Source organism: Doryrhamphus excisus, linkage group LG9, assembly GCF_037039965.1.
Source record: "Doryrhamphus excisus strain RoL-2023G ecotype Guam linkage group LG9, RoL_Dexc_Guam_v1.1, whole genome shotgun sequence".
NCBI classification, from domain to species: domain Eukaryota; kingdom Metazoa; phylum Chordata; class Actinopteri; order Syngnathiformes; family Syngnathidae; genus Doryrhamphus; species Doryrhamphus excisus.
In genome coordinates this window covers 16,362,193-16,384,703 of record NC_136365.1, presented here as the reverse complement: position 1 = coordinate 16,384,703, position 22,511 = coordinate 16,362,193, and the positions used below count along the sequence as shown (strand labels likewise).

The 22,511-nt window shown below is 39.9% G+C and overlaps 1 protein-coding gene across 1 annotated transcript; it reads right to left on the bottom strand.

Annotated features, from left to right (window-relative positions):
* Nucleotides 1–399: 399 nt before the first annotated feature.
* LOC131099013 (zinc finger protein GLIS2-like) lies at nt 400–21,449 on the bottom strand. The gene is made up of 7 exons (XM_058046008.2): nt 20,959–21,449; nt 8,494–8,670; nt 5,865–6,070; nt 4,636–4,827; nt 4,353–4,486; nt 2,965–3,083; nt 400–1,064 (listed from the first exon to the last, which is right to left on the bottom strand). Exons 2-7 carry the CDS (start codon nt 8,654–8,656, stop codon nt 400–402), a joined length of 1,479 nt encoding a protein of 492 aa, XP_057901991.2. The 5' UTR covers nt 8,657–8,670; nt 20,959–21,449.
* Nucleotides 21,450–22,511: the final 1,062 nt, after the last annotated feature.

The following is a 22,511-nucleotide window of genomic DNA, read 5'->3' as shown; positions in this document are numbered from 1 at the left end:
CCCTTATGGGTTGAAAATAAAAGTACAGTCGTCCCTGGCCACCATTACAGTCCTATTATTCTTTGTTTACACTACATTGCTAATGCACAGGCTAAGAAATTTACCACTTCCACATGGAATAAGAGGAGAACTTTTTTTCACTTTTGTCATGTTAGAATTGCCGTGACTGACTCCATGTATTTCATGTTGGTTTCACTACTGGTACCTAGTAACCAGAATACTACATAGAATTTGTGTTTGAGTATTTGACTCATAATGGGACTTAGTCAACTACAAAAAAGCAACCATTTACAATTTTTTTTTTTTAAGTGAGAGAGTGATATTCGAACTGCAATGTAGCGAGGGACGACTGTATCAAAAATAACACATAAGAGCATCCCCGATGACCCCCCCCCTCCCCTAGCTGACCACAGCTGGTTTAAGCAGAAGCGCCCGAGGTGGAACAACCACCCAAGACAGGGGATCCCTCCGTCCTGACCCCACCACTGCAGACAGGTTCAAAATCTCCCCCTCTCTTTCCCTCTCGGCACCTCCCTCATCATCTTCACCCTCTGCCCCCTGGCTTCCCATGTGACCCACCCTTCCCAAAGACCCCAAACTCATTATGGATGCCGCTGAAAGTCCGAAGTGAAAAAGAGGCGAGTCAGCGAGTCCGAGTGGGCCCAGAGCTCCTCTTCCTCCCACGGAGAAGAGCGGGGCTCGAGGGTGGCAGAGTGCCGATAGAGGCAGCGAAGTTCCCAGGCCCCCCAGGAGAGCTGCCGCGGCCGCCCCTGGGAGAGTAACCTGCCCTCTTCCTGTAGAGGGAAGGTCCGCAGCACCTTGAACACCATGAGGACCCCCCAGCCCCGGCCTGCTGGGGGCGCTCTGCTCTTGACTCACAAAGTGGCCGTGGGCTTTGATGTGTTTGCGTAGCGAGCTGGGATCAGTGTAGCGCTTCAGGCAGCCTGCCATCTTGCAGCAGTAGGGTTTATCCACGTAGTGCGTGCGGGTGTGCTTGAAGCGGTCGCTGGAGTTGGAGTATCGCTTGCTGCAGCCCTCATACGGGCAAATGTAGGGTTTCTCTCCTGGTGGAGGATAATCAGATACACTTAGTACACTGGAAACTACAATCAATCAACATCTCAATGTATCTCTAGGCGATGGAGACGAGGAAAAGCCTCCCTCTAATGAAGAAACCTTGAGTTTGAGTCGGCAGTTTGTCTTAATTGTTTGGTTTTAGTTAGACAGAGAGAATATGAACAAGCACTTTGGTGTCAGAGGCAAAGAAAAACCTGGTCAGGCATCTTTGTTGACAGGTTGCCATGCGATACACAGATAATGTAGAAAGCGAGAAAAGGTGCAATGGAGCTTTGGAAAAAGGCAAGGAAAAACTACCCTGTCGGGAAGGGACCTCAAACAAACAGTGTTTGTTGTTTTTTTTAGTTTTTCATTTTATTCCTACAATGTTCCCCCCGGGCCGTATCAAGTGATAAATATTGTTCCAGGGCAATTCATTGTAGGCGGAGTCCTTTAAGGACTTACTTTGATTTGCTCTTCGTTGTGAAGGAAGTGGTATCACTAGGGTAAGATCTTTGTACTTTGGACAGACTAAATTTAGAACAGAATTATTTGGACGCAAGGCTGCACGGCGGTCTAGTGGTTAGCACACTAGACCATGCATGCGTGGGTTTTCTCCGAGTACTCCGGTTTCCTCCCACATTCCAAAAACATGCTAGGTTAATTGGCGACTCCAAATTGTCCATAGGTATGAATGTGAGTGTGAATGGTTGTTTGTCTATATGTGCCCTGTGATTGGCTGGCCACCAGTCCAGGGTGTACCCCGCCTCTCGCCCGAAGACAGCTGGGATAGGCTCCAGCACCCCCCCGCAACGCTTGTGAGGAAAAAGCGGTAGAAAATGAATGAATGTGTCCCATAACGATATACATAGTCATTCCAGTTGGTTCCAGACCCGACCGGTTGAAGACACTGTAGAGTAAATACGGTTTCTAACACTATTAGAGCCCACTACCGACCATTACACTTCTATTACTCAGTATAGTAGACATAATAGAAAATAAGACGCTCACACTAGTTAACACTGGAAGAGTTCCTTATGTTTTTGGCTTTTTTTACTCCCAGTACTTCCTGTCAGTTCAGTAAAAATGGCAAAATTTGCATGTTTCCTAAGCAAATAGAACACAGAACACACTTTTCTGCTTATTCCCCTGCTTCGCATCTGAGTGCACTGCATTCTGCATTGAGTTGGCTTTTTATTTGTCAGCATAGAAAAATAAAATGTCTGACTTATGGAAATGTATTTATTAAAAAAATGTGTAGCAAAGCAGTTTTCCATGCAACCGTTTGGAATGGTAAATCCTGGTTTGCCTTTTATTTGCATCGTGGGGTGTGTAGGCTATAACTTTGTCAGCTATGTAAATATTAGCAAAAGTACTAGTAAATGGTACGATATTTGCCTTGTCAAATTAGAGCGTTCCTGGAAAATTCCAGTTCCGCATAGATTTTTAAGAATATATTTTGCATTTTCACAATTTTCTTTCTGATTTTCCATTGACCGATCAGTTGACTGCATTATCCGTAGATGATTTGTCCGATGTTACTATATTTGCTTTCATGACGTGTCAAGACTTTTCATATGAAATATTAAGATTAAACATTAACAAGAGACACTTCACGTCGCTCAACAAAGAACTTTATAGGAGTTAGCTGAAGCCTGTGGGAGGCATTGACTAATATGACGCAATAGCGCCATGAAAGGTTTATTATTTGTAGTGCTGTAAATGATTACCCGGGGCTGTGCCAGTACCTTTTATTCCTCCTTCACCTTTTCTACAAGGCAAATGAAGCAATATGAAATATAAAAATAAAAATGGTTGTACACGAAAGCAAGCAGGAAAATAGCAGTTTGCGTCATTGCACATTGATTAGATAATTAGATGTAAACATTACAGTACTTTAGTTCTGACCTGTGTGAGACCGGGTATGGATCTTCAGGTTCTCCAGGCGGGAGAAACTCTTGTTACAGGTGGGACAATGATGGGGCTTCTCGTTGGTGTGCGTGCGGATATGGATCAGCATTTTATACCTGGGAAAAACATTACATATGCAAATTAGGTATACTTAACTCACTTTAACTCCCTCGCAACCAAAGATGTATTTATAGGGTTTTTTTTCAACCTGTCAAAAAAGATGTAGTGATAGTGAAAGAGGTGATGATGCAACTCCACAATAGAAAAGAGCACATTTGGTGCACAAACTCGGCCTGCATCTTTTCCATAGAAATACATACATTGTATACATTGTACGTACATTGAAAAGCGCGAAGAAGGTGATGAATTGAAGGGAAATTTTAACCGCAAAAGTGTGCACACAAACCATTACCATTTTTTGTGTTGTTTATATTGTGGCAAAAATAAAAAATATAGTTTTATACACAATAAAGTATAATAATATACAAAAATAAAGTTTTGCATTCTTTGAATTTACTGAATAAAAACGATCGTTAAATAATAATAAATTAATAACTGATTCAATAATATAAATTTAACCCATTGGCACCCAATGGAGGCAGTGCTTCCATTTATTTTATTATGAATTTAGTTTATCAGTTTTGGTTTTGGTAGCATTCAAATTTCCTACAGAAAAAATAGAAATAATAATACAATAATTTACAAATAACAAAATATAATAGCATACATAATGTAATGCATTCATGTTTTGTATATTTGTAATTTTCTTATGATGAAGACTTGTTTTAGATTTCAGAAATAAACAAAAAAATACAAAGTCACAAAATAACACATACATATTAAAACAATATTATTTAATTGCCTTTACAGAGTTAATAATTTATTATAGCACAAATTATTAATAACGAATTATTTAATTTAAAATTAAATTATTGAATTAAAATTAATTAATTAAATTATTAATTATTCATTATTTAATTTAATTATTACAATTTATTATTATTATTATTAACCCATTCAAAGCAGTTCTGCCAGTTATTTTATATTATCAATTTAGTTTTCATAGCATTCAAATTTCTTGCTAGAAAAAAAAACAAATTAATGACTTTAAAACAAATTGAAATAGTAAAAAAAAAGTATTATTTGTGACAAAAAAATAGACAAATAAATACAGCAAACTTTATTTGTGGCAAACTTCTGTCATAGTATACTTAAATATATTTACAGTTATCTTTGAACAATATCTATTTTTAGAATTAACCTATGCATATTAATATAACATGTACAGCATTGTTTTGTTTTTTTTCCTGCGGTAGAGAAATGAGTAAATACCAGATTTGATTTCCTTCACATAACAGGAAGTGGGTGGATGTGGATGCGCTCACCTGGCGTTGAATCCCCGCCCATTGCGAGCACAGCCCTCCCACTTGCAGCAATAACCAGAATCCTTTTCAGGCTTGACGTGGGAGTCATTGATGTGGTCCACCAGGTCCTGCAGTGACTCAAACAGCAGGTGGCACTGCAAGGCAAGACAAGACTGGGACTGTGAGCACTTTTTATTAAATCATTATTAATAATGAGATATATTATACATATTACACTAATGTGCTTTGTCAGATGTGGATGCTCTGCTCAGGTAGCTTTGCATAACAACAACGCATGGCTTACCTTCATCCAGCGGCAGGTGAGCTGAGCATCCAGTGAGGGCTCAGGTGAAACTTGCTTCTCTCGCTTCTGACCAATAAGCAAGGAGGAAGGAAAGCTGTACACCGGTGGTGGGCTCGCAATGGGAAGATAGAAAGGATAACGCTGAGGTGAAGCATCGCCCTCCATTCCTCTATGACGATGATGTGCTGCTTCCTGCCGGGGACATACAATGGGAACACTGTTTTAATTGGCTCTTACTGATTGAACACAAAGAAACCATTACGTTTTGGTACAATTGCAAGATGCCTCTCATGAAAAAATCTTTAGATGTAGTGTCTAAATTTTAATATAAAAATAACAAAAAAAAAGAGATGAAATGAATGGGAAAAAATGACACTTTCAAGATATTACATAATAATAGAATTAATAAATAAGGTTACAATTTAAGTGTGACTTTGGGTTGCGTTACAGTGTCCCCTCGTTACATTGCGGTTTTCACTGTTTTGCACGTTTTTTAAGTGCAATTTTTAATTTTTTTAACAGCATATAAACATGTGTTGTGTTCTGCATCCCTGTGGTGTATTAGAGCACTTTATCGCTGGTCTGTTGTATGTCTGTTATGTATTTACAACAGTCTGACTCACGGTTGTATCTTACAAACAACATTAAACTCATCACATAGCAACTTAACACTCAAACGTTACACCTCAGAAATATAGAAACATGTATCAATACAAGTTTAATGTGAAAGAAACAACATATTAAAGTTATTAAAATGTATTTCGCTTGAGAAAACAATTTCATTGGAGGAGCATAGAAAGCAAAAAAAATGGTGGCTAGAACTGCAATGCTGATTTTGTCCACCAGAGAGACCCAGAGCTCAAAGCCAAGAGGGAAGTTGAAATCATTGCAGCACCCCAATGAATGCGTTGCTCAGCTGCAGTGCCTTGTGGGAAAAATGTTGTTGTTTTTTAACTCATATCGGCACATGTTTGTATATTTGTGTTTACACAATTTGAGTGTTGTGAATTTGATGATCAGATACTACAGGTACTGTAGCATTTTTTATAGCTATCAGGTATCTGAGCTATTTTTAATATTATCAGATTTATCGGGATGGTGTCATAATTCCCTCATATCGGCCCGATAATGCACCCTAACCAACACACAGACAAGGAGGCCATTATTGTTTATGGAGGTGTTCACTGTAATGAATGCACAGCCTCAGTAGACCTTAAACCTGGACTCACCCGTAAGAGAGGGTGTGGTCGAGGGCTGCTGCTGATGCTGCTGATGCTGTGGGGAGACTCCACAGGGGACGGAGGGGACAAAGGGGATGGGGAGGAAGGAGAAGGGGAGAGGGAGGACGCGTGTCGAGAGGAAGGGGACAGGCTGAGGTCCATAGCTGGGGGCGTGAAGCAGGACCCGGGTCGCTCTTGAGACGGGGACTGGGAATCTAAAGTGGATGGAATAGATTTGGTACTTTAGTCTCTTAATATTACTACTTTATACTTACAACATTATACCATATTGTTCTTTATTGTTCATTCATTTTCTACCACTTATCCTCACGAGGGTCGCGGGGGTGCTGGAGCTTATCCCAGCTGTCTTCGAGCGAGATGCGGGGTACACCCTGGACTGGTCGCCAGCCAATCACAGGGCACATATAGACAAACAACCATTCACACTCATATTCATACCTATGGACAATTTGGAGTCGCCAATTAACCTAGCATGTTTTTGAAATGTGATAGAAACTGGAGTCCTCCGAGATGGAATTGAACTCAGGTCTCCTAGCTGTGTGGCCTGCGCGCTAACCACTTGTGCCGTGCAGCCCTTATCATAACTTTATTGTTGTAATATTATGATTGTTTTTCTCATATGACTGATAACACTCATAACACTATGTTGGTTTTTGATAGTGAGGCTACTATTTCCTGTTATACTTAATACCAGGTTATTCCCATAAAGGGTCAGCCTTTTTGTTGGAAAAAATATAAATAATATTTACTGTTTTAATATTACATTATTAGTCTTTTTTCCTGAAAATTGACAACAATATTCTTGTAATTATAGTATTAGAATTTGTATGTTGTTTTTTTTAAATATAATTTTCTGTTATATTCTAATAAAAACCTGACTTCATAAATATAATATTTTATATGTATACAATATTACTACAATATACAATATATACAATATATACAATACATATATATACTCTGGACAATAGGAAATACTTTTTATTGTCAATAATACAACTTTTATTTCATAACACATTTTTGTAACAAAGTTGTTATTATTATACTGTAATTTTGCTACAATATTCTCAAAATATTATAACTTTATTCTTGGATTGCTGTTATTATTCTCACAGATTTCAGACATTTTTCTTGATATAAATACAGTGCATCCGGAAAGTATTCACAGCGCTTCACTTTTTCCACATTTTGTCATGTTACAGCCTCATTCCAAACTGAATTAAATTAATCTCTTACCTCAAAATTCTACACAAAATACTCCATTATGACAATGTGAGGCCACTGTGCTCATTGGGACCTTCAAAGCAGCAGAAATGTTTCTGTATCCTTCCCCAGATTTGTGCCTCAAGACAATCCTGTCTCGCAGGTCTACAGACAGTTCTTTTGACTTCATGCTTGGTGTTTGTGCTCTGACATGCACAGTCAACTGTGGGACCTTATATAGACAGTTATTATATTTCCAAATCATGTCCAATCAAGTGAATTTACTGCAGGTGGACTCCAATTAAGCTGTAGAAAGATCTCAAGGATGATCAGTGGAAAAAAGATGCACCTGAGCTCAATTTTGAGCTTCATGGCAAAGGCTGTGAATACTTATGTAAATGTAATTTTTTTGTTTTCTATTTTTAATAAATTCAAAAAAAGTAAAAAAAAAAACTTTTTCACATTGTCATAATGGAGTATTTTGTGTAGAATTTTGAGGTAAGAGATTAATATAATTCAGTTTGGAATGAGGCTGTAACATGACAAAATGTGGAAAAAGTGAAGCGCTGTGAATACTTTCCGGATGCACTGTAGAATGTTTACTGTCTTAATATTACATGTATTTTAATACAAATATACACCAATATTGTCTTAAGAGTAGGATTTTTCTTCTTTTAATATTACTTTTATGTACTAAAACGATTTAAAAAAAAATTTTTATGCTTTTTCTTGAAATATTACAACTTTATTTTGTAATGCTATGTTATTATTGTTAAAATATGACATTGTTTTTTTCTCATAAATATGCAATTTTATTGTCATAATATAAAGATTGCTTTAATATTGTAACTTTTTTCTTCAGATAATGGAAAACAGTTTTACTATCATAAGATAATAATTATTCTAGTAAAATTCTGACTATTTGCTCATAATATTACCATAATATTTCATAGATTTTCATAACAATGTCAACACACAACTTTATTCTGATAATAGTCAGATTTTTTTCTCATAATACAATCACAGTATTCTTTTAAAATTCCAACTTTATTCTCCCAACAATACATCCGTATTTTTTGTTACACTGTCCAATGTCGTTAGATAGTGTCGGACCACATTTAACGAGACAGAGCTTGTCATTCAGTCCACTCAGACGCTCATAAGTGATTTTTGCTGAGGTTTCTTTAAGTCAATCAGTGTCACGCTTGTCTTGTTAGGAGACACGCTCACAAACCCGGAGAACGTGGGGGAGGACAGGATGAGAACAGTGAGTGCACTGACGACATGATTGCATTAGGACGCTAATATGGCTAATCTGTGCGGTGTGGCATCACGCGTCCTGGTGAGGACACGATGGACAATAGTGCTGATGATGTTGACGATGAGGGTGGTGGTGGTGCTTGTTGAGGCTTACCTGGGGAGGACGGTGGAGAGGGGAAGGTGGTGTAAATAAGACGAGGACGTGTGGCGCTGAGGGGTGCGCAGATGGAAGATGAAGTCCTCTTTCCCAGTCTGAGGGGACAGTGCGTCCTCCCAGAGGGAAGCTTCAGGTCTAGCGGCTCGTCTGAGGACAGCATAGTGTCTTTGGTGTCTGCAGGAAGACGAAGACTGGTTTAACTATTATGAAAACATTAAGCTCATCACACAGCAACTTAACACTCAACGGCTCCATAATCGATGGGAATGGGAAAACTTTAAAAGTGTTATTTCATTTCAAAATCATATTGGTACATGTCTGTACATTTGTCATGTACATCTTTTGAGTGTTAATTTACTGTGTGATGAATTTAGTGTTTTCAGTAAAGTGTTCTCAGTAAAATGACAGCAACAACTGCAAGCAGGACACAAAAGAGCAGGACTTCACGATCTGTTATTAGTCTGGTAGTTCCTCCAAAGCTAGAAAATCGAGTAAGCCACACAAGCTAAATCTCTATGCATTGTGCTTCTTTTTACACTTGTACAACACTTAACACAGCTTTTATGATAGGGGACAGTTTGACTGCAACAAACTACGTCTAGTTCTGCTATTTTAATGGGAAAAACATATATATGGTACAGATATGAGATAATATTGTATATCAAGAAAATATATCCTATTTAACTAAGAAATATTGGCATTTTGTACATATTATTTTTTCTTTTTGAGCTTTGGAGTCTCACAGCATGAATATGTTCTAACTGTTCCTGACATTAGAGGCTAAATGGTAGTTTTCCATTCAAAGCCATGTGATATTCTGGAAAAGCTTGGAGCAAAAAAAAAAAAAAAAGCAGCTCCGTGACTCAAGAGCAGGAATTCTTGTTTGGCCGAGTGACTCAAAAGCCAGTTATGTGCTTCATGGGACACTCTGCGGGGAGAAAAACACACTGCAGGAGAAAGAAGTGACCGTGTGAGGAAATGCACAACAGCTGCAGCGACGCAATTCGATTCACATTATTCCTTCTAAGTATAAAAAGATATTTAATCCATTATTTGTGTACTTGTTTTGGACTTAACAGGAGCGAACGCTCCATGGCTCCTGGCCTCAACTTTCCATGTGAGGCACCGCTAGCGTGCTAGGGATGTTCATTTTCTCACAAGAAGGTTGTGTGTGTGTGTGTGTGTACTGTTTTTGCTGCTGTTTGCATGTGCCTTTGAGCCTTAAAAATGATGTACTTTAGGGTAACTTGCTAATATTTAGTATGAGCACTATTGTTAACTAACACTGTCTTGAACCTCTTGGACATGGAATTGACTGAAGCTGCTTGGGTTGCTACTGGAATCCGCTTCCACTCCTCCATGATGACACACCTGGTGGATGTCTGGGCACCCTGCACTTTCCTTCATATACGGCCCTCAATTGGGTTCAGGTGTGGGGGAGACATACTGTACTGGGCCATTCATCTTCCTTAGCAAAGCAGTTGATAATCTTGGGAGTGTGTTTGTGTTCCCTATCATGTTGGAAAACGGTCACACAACCCAGAATGTAACATGTTGGAATTCATGTTTCAAATAGCTCCCCAGTTCCGGCAGCACTCATGCAGCCTCAGACCGTGACACTGCCACTCCCATCCGTGACTAGACATTATCCTTCTACTCACTCACAGTATGTTGTTTGCTATTTATACAGGAATTGTCACATTCTGGCTTGAGAACTTTACGGTTCGACCCCAGGATACAGAGATGAGGACCCAATTGCAGGTAAAAATATATTTAATAAAGATGCTAAATACACTAGCATGTCCACACAAAAAACAACAATGACCCAACAACGAAAAGAGCGCACACCTGAACTAAACAGGCATAACAGAAAATGGGAAACAGGCACGGGAGATAATGGAAAGCAATGGAAAACAGAACAGAGCAACACAGGAAGTGACTACAAAATAAGGGCATGAACCAGGAACTAAGGAAAAAAGGAACATTAAGAGCTGTCACGAGGGGGAGAAGCCCAATCGTGACAGGAGTAGCTTCGGGTCAGTCATTGTCAGAGCATAGTAACTCTATACTGTTATATACAAGCTGTACACTGACTACTCTTAAGCTTAATTTCTCTTGTATTGTCTCTTGAGAAGATATTTTTTATGAGACACTGTAAATGCTGTGTTTGGTGAAAACGTGAACCACAGCTCCCCTGTGCAGCACTCGTGCAGCCTCGGACCGTGACACTGACACTCCCATCTGTGACTATCGACAAGACATTATCCTTCTACTCACTTACAGTATGTTGTTTGCTATTTAGACAGGAATAGCTTTGTGTCAGTCATTGTCAGAGGATAGTAAATCTGTACTGTTATATACAAGCTGTACACTGACTACTCTAAAGCTTAATTTCCCTTGTATTGTCTTTTGAGAAGATATACTGTAACAAAATATGAGGGGTGTAATCATTTTTATGAGACACTGGACCTGCTGTGAAAATGTGAACCACAGCTCCCCTGTGCAGCACTCATGCAGCCCCATACCATTACACTACCACCCCCATGCGTGACTGTATTTAAGACACAATTATCTTCCAATCCACTTTATTTATATAGCACATTTTATAAACAGAGTTTCCAAAGTGCTGCACTGACTAGTAAAATAAAAAGTAAAAATAAAATACAATAAATAAAGGTACAAATTGAATTTAATCCAAAACTAAAATATCAAATAAGAAATAAAATAAAATATTAAAAACAAGAAGCAAAGCAATAAAAGTATAAAAAATAAAAACAATTAAACTAAAAAGAAAAAACTAAAAGAGACAGGACCATACGACTCACTCCGAGTTAAAAGCCAGAGAATAAAACTACATAAAATTGTTATCACTGGGAATAATAATGCTTCCAAGATCAGAGGCGGTATCCCTGAACATAATATGAGCCAAAGGCTAAACCGCAATGAAGGCCATCCACATCACCACTGTGGTTTTACATTCCATGCAAACTCATTGACTTCTGTCTTTCCCTCACACACACACACACACACACACACACACACACACACACGTCAATGTGGAAGCGTGCACATGCAGGACCATATGTATGCATGCAGCCTGAAATCATCACAGACTCATAACCCCCATGTGAGCCCCCGCCCGCCCCTCAAACACCACCACCAACCTCCAGCAGCTCCTCCAGCACTTTTTCCCCTCAATGACCTATGTTTGTGGCAGCATGCCCAGACCCTCTTATGGATCCCCTCCCGCCTACAAAAACACTCTCCAGCTATTCAGCCCCTCACGCACATACACATATAGATCCTAAACACATGTCGGGGCGTGGGGGGGGCGTCATTCAGAGCTAGTTAGCGCATGCATACCATTACACGACACGAGGCACGCCCCGCATTATACACAACGCACATTCAAAGACTGGATGACCCCCTCTCTCTCTGCATACAGGAAAGAGTCCATGGCGCCCTGATGTGGCCTCTCCCTCGCCGCTATTTACCCGTCTCTTTCTCCATCTCACTCCTTCCTGTGGTTTTCCTCTCCCAGTCCTCCAGCAGAGCATACCTCGCCTGCTCACTCGCTCACTCCCGCAACATTTTTTTTTTCCTCCCTTATTTTTAATTTTGAACTTCCTTTGCCTTGTTTTTCCCCCCCACACACACACACTTCCACCATTCCAAAGTGAACTAAGGTGGATGCTCGTAGACACTCCATCACTCGCATAATTTTTGGGTGGGGGATTTCCACCTTTGATGGATCTTGAATTTCCGCCCTTCAAATGCTGCATGTGTGTCAAATTGTCTCCATTTATAATGTTTTTCAACCATTTTAAATACTCATCAGTGGTACTACAATTGCGTGTCTGTAGCTTTAATTCTAATGTGCCTTCAAGATGTGCTATTGAGTACTTTATCCACTCTATACCTCCATGCCTATCCAATGTAATAGATAATAAAGAGGCTTTAGGGACACATAATAATGTTAGAACATGACTAAAAAGTCTTGTTTTGCACAATAGTGGACTTCTGTCACGTATTTGATGGAACCTCTTACTTGTCTCCTCCTTAGATTTGCCCAACGAAGAATAAAAGCAAGACAGCTGGGACTGGTTATTCTTTACTGGCACACACTCAGAGTGGAAACAAATTGGGTGAATCTGCTCTGCTCTCAGGAATGCAAGGCGCTGCAGTGTCTTGTTTTTGAGTCTGGACGACAAAGGAGGCGGACAACGAGCGAGATCGATTTCTGTACATGCTCTTGACCTCATGACCATCGTTCGTTTTGCTTTTTCTCTCCACCTTTACTGCTTTTCTTCTCCTATCCATCTTTAGTCTTTCCCTCGGTCTTCTAAAGAAGATGAAAGGATGGAGGGATGGATGGAAGGGGGGGTGAGAGCTGTTGCTCTGCTGCTGATGAGGAATTACAGGGAAGAAAAGCAGAAGACGCTCTCTGTGTTGACCTTGTCTCGCTGCCAAGTGGTGGGACTGGTGCGGACTGGGGTGGTGTAAGGGATTGTGGGTGGGAGGGGGTTAGAACAGATTAAGACCCTTTCCAATGGAAAAGGGAAGACAACAAGTGCTGATTTGATGGCTGAAGTGAAAATCGAATGTCATTAAATGACTATGAAAATCAGGCAACATAAGTAACTACTAAGCACAGTGGTGGTAGCATCATCGTGTGGGGGGCCATACACAGTTGTCATGTTGTTTTACCCAACAAAAAGGGAATTATGACTTTGAACACAAAAATCATTAGGCTTCTACCAATAATAAACTTTAATCTACCACCGCTTGAAGCAAAAGCAAGTCCATGTAAGTGTCATCCACTTGGTCCAATATGGCTCCATATGAGGAAGTGTATTCTGCAGTTATGGTGAGATAAGCTATGGTAATGGTAATGGTTTAATTTCATTTGAACATGCATCAGATTACAATTGAATGCATCACATAATCAGTTCACAGTTCCACATGTCCAAAAGGAGTAGGAAGAAGCAAAGCTTATTAAATCCTACCCCTCCATCTGGTACTTTTACAATCAGTAACTGTTAAATTTGTTCACTTCCTGCTTTCCTAATATAGTTTTTTTTTAAATTTTAATTTTAATTTTATTTTTAATTTTTTGTCACGTACCAAAGTACGAGGTGATATGAGCATCCAATGCCATAATGGGTACCATAGTAAGTGTCAATATAGTGATATATATAGCACATCATGACTGGTTCAAGACTCTTCATCCTTGTATTTAGCAAACATCAACTGCTTGTATTGTTTCTTGAATTGGCTCATCGTTGTGCATTGTTTGAGTTCCTTACTCAATCCATTCCATAGTTTGATTCCACATACTGAAATGCTATGGCTTTTTAACGTAGTCCTAGCATATAAGTGTTTCAAATGTAGAGAAGTATTGGATGACATTTTTAGCTAATTGGTTATCTTTAGTCTTATGCATTATTTTAGCTGTTTGAAGATGAACTATATCAGAAAGTTGAAGTATTTGTGATTTTAGAAAGAAGGAGTTAGTATGTTCTCTGAGGCGGCATTATGAATTATCCTTACTGACCTTTTTTGCAGTACATTTAGCGAGTTTCCAGCTCATATTTTCATCTATTGTGATCCCCAGAAATGTATTTTCCTTCACCATTTCAATGTCTACACCGGATATTTGTATTTGCTGGTACGTGTCCTTTCTGCTGCTACCAAACCGCATGATTTTAGTTTTACTTAGATTCATGGACAATCTATTATCAAACCATCTTTTTAGTGTGACCATTTCTTCTCTGACCTTTCTAATGATTTCGTCTGTACTCCCCCCAGAACAAAAAGCAGTGGTATCAACCACAAATAATACCAGCTTTAAGTTTTTTGTAACTTTGGAGATATCATTGATGTACAAGTTGAACAGTTTTGGTCCCAGTATTGACCCCTGGGGAACTCCGCACGTAATATATGAACTTTTTCACTTCATTAGCTGTTGAACTATATCAGCACTATATCAGCAAGTTTAAGTATTTGTGATTTTAGAAATAAGGAGTTAGTATGTTCTCTTTAGGCGGCATTATGAATTATCCTTACTGACCTTTTTTGCAGTACATTTAGCAAGTGAAGATTGTTTTATAGTTATTACCCCATATTTCTGCACAAGATATGGTAGAACCAGAGAGCAATTAAAGAGTGTGGAGTGAACAAATGTTGCTTTGTTCAATACTGAAATATTTCTGGCCACAACCTGGGATCGCAACCATTTTTCAGTACGTGATATTTACCTTGCTGTCAAAATTGTAAGAGTTTTCCTTTTCTCTACATTGTCCCTGCACACGTGGTGTGGATTAGAACCATCGTCCACCATCTTGAACATTATCAAAAACATATAAACACAGTCAAAAGACATGAGCTCATCTCCCGTGAACCCCCCACCCCCACCCAAAGCGATGAAAGGCTCAGCAAGGTTGGTCGGCTGCTGGTGGTTTCAGGCTCCTTCGGCAGAGTTGCATCACTTTGCGCCTTCAGAATGCAACAGAGTGTGACCAAAGTGTGAGCAGAGGATAGGGAAGCAGACTCGTCTTTAGTTGGTTTCATCTCATTCTGCTTTTTCTCTGCTGGGCTGGCACGTCTGTTATTGTAATCACACCTACACAACCCATGCAGTGGAAACCAGTTCATAATGTTCAGAAGTTTACCATCACCATGGTGTGGTCCAGTCCACCACTTCAATGATGATAATTTAGTAAAAAACAACAACCTACAGATGTAGGAACTGGAGGCTTCATCATTTTGTATTTCTTCAGCAAACATGATAACCTAGCATGATGTTGTTGTTAACATTGTAACTGTAAGCTCAGCTTACTGTATGACCTCCTGTCCGATATATGGAATCCATTACGTCAGACAAGTGCAGGGCCACAGTGTACATGTAAAAAATGCATTTTTCAAAATATATTAATAAATAAATCATATTGTTTCATGGTTAATATGACCTATTATTCGTCCAAAAATATGCTTATTATTGCTCATTATTTTTTGCGGCTGCAGGGTGGATGAGTGGTTAGCCCGCAGGCCTCACAGCTAGGAAACCCGGGCTCAATTCTCCGGATACTCCAGTTTCTATCACATTCCAAAAACGTCCCAGGTTAATTGGCGACTCCAAATTGTCCATAGGTATGAATGTGAGTGTGAATGGTTGTTTGTCTATATGTGCCCTGTGATTGGCTGGCCACCAGTCCAGGGTGTACGACTGTAAGACAGCTGGGATAGGCTCCAGCACCCCCGAGCGACCCTTGTGAGGATAAGCGGTAAAAAATGAATGGATGAATGAATGTGATTTTTTTGCCTAAATTGAGTATTTTCAAGCATAAAATTTGCTAAATTAGCTAAGATACAAATATAAGGCATTTGGAAGACCCATTTAAAGATGTGATGATATGTAGTATTCTACAGGTGTGAGACCGTGAGACACACAAGCACCAGACATGGTCGCCAGAAACGCACTTTTATACAGGTTTAAAGGGGACTCATATTGCTTTTTCCACTTTTTTGACCTATAAATGTAGTTAGAATGTTGTATTATCGTGTTAAACGATGCCAAAGTTTCAGATAATGAGGTTTGCGCATTTGGTAATGTAGTCCTGAAAGAAGTTTGGGATGGCTCAAAACACTCGGTTTCAGAGGGCGTTGCAAAACTGTTCTTTTGTGATGTCACAGAGCAGCGGGCTTCCTTATATGGGCGTGGCTGTAAGCCGGATAAGCTCTCTTCCCTCTTCTCACATTTCAACTATTGATGTTGTGCCTAGATTGTCCGGCTATTGAGCTCCATGGCACCAACGGTGTCTCTGACAAAGTGTGTAGTTAGGAAGTACTTTGGGCGTGTGACCAATCATTGTGGAGTGGGTGTGCTCGGCCGGCCGAGTGTGGAATAAATTAAAAGAGACCGTTTTGGCAGGACGAACAAATAGGTGCAGATTCTGGAAGATCTAGAACATTTTCTGTGCAGGTGTGTAGCTGCTCTATAGGAGTCCACATCTCAATACAAAATGAGCATAGTAGGTCCCCTTTAAATGATCTCACAACAAGCTAAATTATTTTCATTTCAGTGACACAAAATAACATCCTGAGAGAGCTAACAAGCAAAAAATATCCTTGAAGTCAATCCATGCATCTTTTGACATATGCTAATTCAGCCGAAAGTCCAATTTAGTCACGTTTTTTTCCCTGACTGGCCACTGGAAACCAGCCTTGTTGGACGGTTGAACTTTTGTCCCTCATCCTGCTCCTCCATATTGAAAACATCAGAGGGAAACATTTAATGATTTATAAATACTTCACTGGTTCCATCAGTGGTGAAATGTAAGAGTCATTGAGACATGCCGCTATAAAGTTTAATCAACGTTCTTCTTATGTAATTGAAAGGAGATATGAATGCATTGAGGCTTATGAAAATGTTGCGGTTTAATTCACAGTCACCACATATTACATCTTTGGTGCCATTTATTTCACCATTTTCATAGCTGATAATGTTGTGATAAACCGCAGCTCCCAATTTGCAGCCGCACTCATGCAGCCCACCATGGTTTATTGTACATAACGTAGTATTTACGTTATGTTGCCAGACAATAATAGCCACGTGTTGAGTCATTATCAGGGAATAGCGTCTCTATGCTAAACAAGCTGTACACTGACTGCTCTAAAATATGTCCAGGTTTACTTTCTATGATATCGTAGTGGAATAAAACTGGTTGCTGGAATGGAAAGGGTGTGCTCGCTTATGTAATATACTGTAGCTAAGACACAGGCTAATTGTGGATGGAGTGTGGGTCCCCATCTGATGTAGTTAGCAGCTGGTGTTTAACTTCACCTGGTATTTAGCTAGTTCTAGTTCTTATATTAAACTGAGCAGCTTTCCTATTTCTGGGTTGTTTGGTTCGACGTTACACAAGTTTTGTCAGACTTTCTATGTATTTTTTTCACACTTTGAGAGTTTATGCTTTAATCTTGTAAGATTTGTTGTCTTATGTGACTTTTGGGGCATTTTTTTCTCGTGGTCAATCAATTGCCAATAATCGGGGATGGAATTTTGACAGCCTAATATTAAATCCGATCCATATGAAGAAACCAATTAAAAACTGGCTTATTTCGGCTCGGGTGGAGCCACGCCTCTCTCGCTGTTTCCTTCCACTTCCACTGTCTTCAGCATTGCTCCACCGAAGGCGCCATATGATTGGCATGCGTTAGTGGCAGAGGTAATCTGACGCTGTTCTCGTGTGGAGAACATCCTGAGCGCAAACACACGTGTCGTAAGCATGACGTAAGAGCCGAGTGAACATTAGTGGCAGCTCTGCTAACTTTCTCCCGACTTGTCTGTGAATTTAATGTAAGATAAGGTTAACAGTGAAATAGTCACTTGTTTTATTGGAGGGAAGCACGTCAAGGTGATTTCTCTGGAGGTTCCAGAGGTTGCCCCCCCACCCAATCACGCAATCTTTCAAGATCTTGCAAGTTTTTATGTATTTTCTGTTTTTTATTTTAAAGGTTCCACTATAAGAAGCAAACACAAACATGAAAAACCGAAGCAGTAAAGCTCAAACTTGCAGCCATGACGGTAATAGAAGTAATAGAAGGTGCATCATGGGTGGGACACCAAAGCGAAACGTCAACATCGCTCCTGAGAAAAGTGAAATGAATATGACACTTCATCCTTGTTCCCCATCACATCTCCCTACCACTGTATTTTTATTTCTCGCTCACGTTCCACTCGCACAAGAAAGCCAAAAATGTTTTTTCCCATTTCCTCAAACGCAGCCCTAAAAGAAAGCAACAGGCAAGAGGAAAGGAGGGAACGAGGGAGGGGGGTAAAATGAGAGTGATGGAGGGGAGGTAGAAGGGGGGCTGTCGGGTGGGGTTTGTGGAATTTTCTCGATGTTTGGTTTGGAAGAGAAGACCCCGGCTCTGCACTCTCATGAGGATAATGGAAAAGAGGGAAGAAGAAAAGGAGGTTTATGGATGTGTGCGTGTATGTGTGTGTGTGTGTGTGTGTGGACCCTCACAGGTGGTCGCTCTTTTTGTGTGTGTTTGCTGAATTGTGCAAGCATGATGGCACAGCTATGTGTGCTGGAAAAGCATGTGCGCACATGTGTCTGCTTATTTGCAGATGTTGGCACGGCGGCGCACGAGAGAGCCTTTAGTCGGGGAGACGAGGTGAATAAGACATTCCTGGGATGAATGGACGCAGGGAGCCAGCGGTTGGTTTGCGGTTCCGTACTAAGAGGAGAAAAATGAACGTCTGGTGCAGGGCTGCGCCCAGAAACAATACCGCAGCCAAGCAGGGAGCCAAGCAAAAAAAAAAAAAAAAAGGAATAGCATTGCATGTGGAGGAGAACCATGGGGAGGCCTTCACTCCTCCTCCCACGGAGGACCAGTTCACTCCTGCCCTTGCTGCTGGGGCAAAAGATGAGGGGGGGAGTGGTGCTTTTATGGCTGTTCTGAACCCACTGAACTTATCATGTACAAACAGCAGGCCAGTGATGGAGTCAACAGCTAGCCACACAGGGAGCACCAGTTGGGGGGAGTTTGGGAGGAGAACAGAGCTCACTGAAGCTCTCTCATCTTCTCCTCATGCTGTATTTAACTTGTTTATGTAATTCTTTTGTTGCTGCCCTCACTTGGCAAATGCTTTTTTAGCTCCGATATTGACTTGAAATTGTTGTGTTGGGTACGTCTCTTACTTTTCTTCATCTTACCAAAAACAATTGCATATACTTCCAAATTTAGTGGAATCCTTTTATCTTGCAAGATTTGCTGATGTCACACAGGTTTTAATGGACTTTGAAGTCTATTTTAAAATGTTATCCTTGTTTTTTTTGTCTGTCGTCAGTCTATTTGTTTGTCTATTCAGCTTTTGAGGCATCACAACACACACACACACACTCCCACTCTGCAATCTTGCAAGATTGTTGACCGACTTTTGAGGCATATCCATCCATTTCCTATACTGTCCTCATTAGGGTTGCAGGTATGCTGGAGCCTACCCCAGCTACCTTTAGGCAACAGGCAGGGTACACCCTGGATTGATTGTTTTTGAGGCATAGTTTCCCCAAAACTTCAATAGTTCCACTACAGAAGCAGAAAACACAAAAAAGGAAAAAAAAACATTCATTCATTCATGTTCTACCGCTTTTTCCTCACAAGGGTCGCAGGGGGTGCTGGAGCCTATCCCAGCTGTCTTTGGGTGAGAAGCGGGGTACACCCTGGATTGATCGTTTTTTAGGCATAGTTTTCCCAAAACTTCAATAGTTCCACTACAGAAGCAGAAAATACAAAAAAAGAAAGAAAAAAAAAACACACACAAAAAAATGAATAAAGTTTTTTTTTTAATTAAATTATATTAGGAAAGCAGGAAGTGAACAAATGTAACAGTTACTGATTATAAAAAGTACCAGATGGAGGGGTAGGATTTAATAAGCTTTGCTTCTTCCTACTCCTTTTGGACATGTGGAACTGTGAACTGATTATGTGATGCATTCAATTGTAATCTGATGCATGTTCAAATGAAATTAAACCATTACCATTACTAATGAGCGCCACATCACCTCTACTCTATTCATTTTCAATGGAACCGGCACAATAAGGCGATTATCGCGTGTCGCCTGGCTGGACGGTGACACACGATAAACAAAATTTGTGCGTGTGAAACTTTGTAAAACTTTGTAAACTTTTAATTTGCTGTCACCAGACGAGGACCAACCAGTGAGCAGACAGTTTGTGGGTTTTCTCCGGGTACTCCGGTTAATTGGCGACTCCAAATTGTCCATAGGTATGAATGTGAGTGTGAATGGTTGTTTGTCTATATGTGCCCTGTGATTGGCTGGCGACCAGTCCAGGGTGTACCCCAACTTGGGAAGTCGGTGGCGCCAAAGTAAATATATCTGATGTCTGTTTACATTAATTTATACACTTTATCTTCAATACTAGCAATCAATGATTTCCTCCATTGAACTACTTTGATACCCCTAAATTCCCTCCACATCTGAGATCCACTCAAACCATTCGAGACTCCTACGATTTGCTCTGGATGTGAATGGTGAACCAGTGTAGCCGATGTCGCCCCCTATGTGCATGGTTTAATATGCGATGGCGAAGAATTTTGAGTTTGTGAGTGGCACCCGTTACTGTGTTAATTCTTCCATCTTGCAGGATTTGCTCACATCATGTAAGTTTTAGAGTGTTAGGTGTTAAACTTCACAAACCTTGTCCTGGTATAGCAGAGTAAAGAAAAACAGGCTTCACCACACACCTTAAAGTCTACGTATGCATTAGTCAGCTACAGACACGGAAGCTGTGTTGTCCAAATCCATCTGGATCTAACTGTATATGTGCTTGAGCAGCTCCCCCCATCCTGCAGCAGACAGTGTGGGGGCGGAAGGGGCTTTTATGAAAGACGCACCCAAGAAAAGGAAAAAAAAAAAACTTTCGTCTGACCTTTAGAGTCACCCAGTATGATGCAAGGAGTCTGCAACCTGCTGCCGTCACAGCATGAAAACCTCTCATTACACTATGCAGCGACTCCCGCCTGACCACCAGCACCATCAACCACCAACAACAACATCAACAACATCACGCACTGAAGAAAAGCTGGCAAGTGAGGTTAAGCTGCATCCACACAGAATGAACCAGCCCTGCCTCTCAAAGCAAAACCTCAAAGGAATCCAAATCCGACTGACATGTCAGCGTTGAGGGATGGTCAGTCTTTGGTCGTTGTTGGAAATAAAGACTCGAATTTGAGGGTGGGGGAAAACTAAAATTCGGGTTTTTACAGTGTTACATATTGGTTTTCTGACTTAATGTTCCTACACATGCAGGTTTTGTAGCCTAGATCAACTATAAATGGGCATTGTCACATGACATAATGTCATAATGTGCATTTTTGCATCCATGAATCCATTGGTGGCATGACTGCTCCCATTGAATAACTTTTAAAACACTTTGCGTCAGTAAGCAAGATAGATACAGAGACAGAGATGCAGAAAAGAGAAAGAAAAATGCAGACTGATGGAGTGAAACAAAATATTATAATATATTATATTTTAATTATATTATAAATAAAATAAAATATAAAATAAAATATTATAATAATATTATAAATGTGTATACATATATTTTATATTATAAAAATCCAGTATTTTTATTTTTAAACTGTGCTTAAAAATATGGATTTATTATTCCAATATGTTTTATATATATTAATTATATATATGGTGAAATTATAAAGAAATAGCATGCTGATTAATTTCTATACAGGTTATAAAACAATATATTTGGTCAAAAAAATTGACAAGGGCATTGTATAATAAAATATATGGACAAAAATATTGGGCCACCAGTGTTTATTTACCTCCTAAATCTTCATTTTAGGAGGGGAAGATACATTTTTCTCCCAGATGCACCAAACTAAGGTCTATATTGGCCAGTTTAGTGTGGAATAACTTGACCTTTAACCCCACCACACACTTTAGGAGGCTATTTTTTCCCTTTTCACTTACTGTTGGAATAATAGCCAGGTGTCCCAATACTTGTGTCCATAGGGTGTTGCGTGATGAGCTGTTTTACCTCTCAAATGTCCGCTTCTCTCCTCGGAAGATGCTTCCAACAACAAAAAACAGCAAAAAATTTAAAATGAAAAAAAAAAAAACACAAAAAATCAAAAGTGATGTTGCCACATTCCCTTCATCATCATTATCATCCACTGCTCCTCTGGTTTGACTGGAGATATATACATATACCGGTTTATATGTACAGATTAAAAACAGATTAATCTGGAAGAATTCTTCCGCGGCGGACTAGTTTATGATAAAAGGGGTTTTCACAAGAGAAAACTTTGTCCAGGAGATGATTTGTTTAAAAGAAGCAAAAGTCAACGTCAATGCAAAAAAGTGCAAGAAAAAGAAGATTTTGCCAGTGGAGGAGCGACGCTCAGTTGCGACGCTGGTCAACTGAGAGTCCAGGGGCGGTGATGAGGGAAGAGGCTGCCTGGG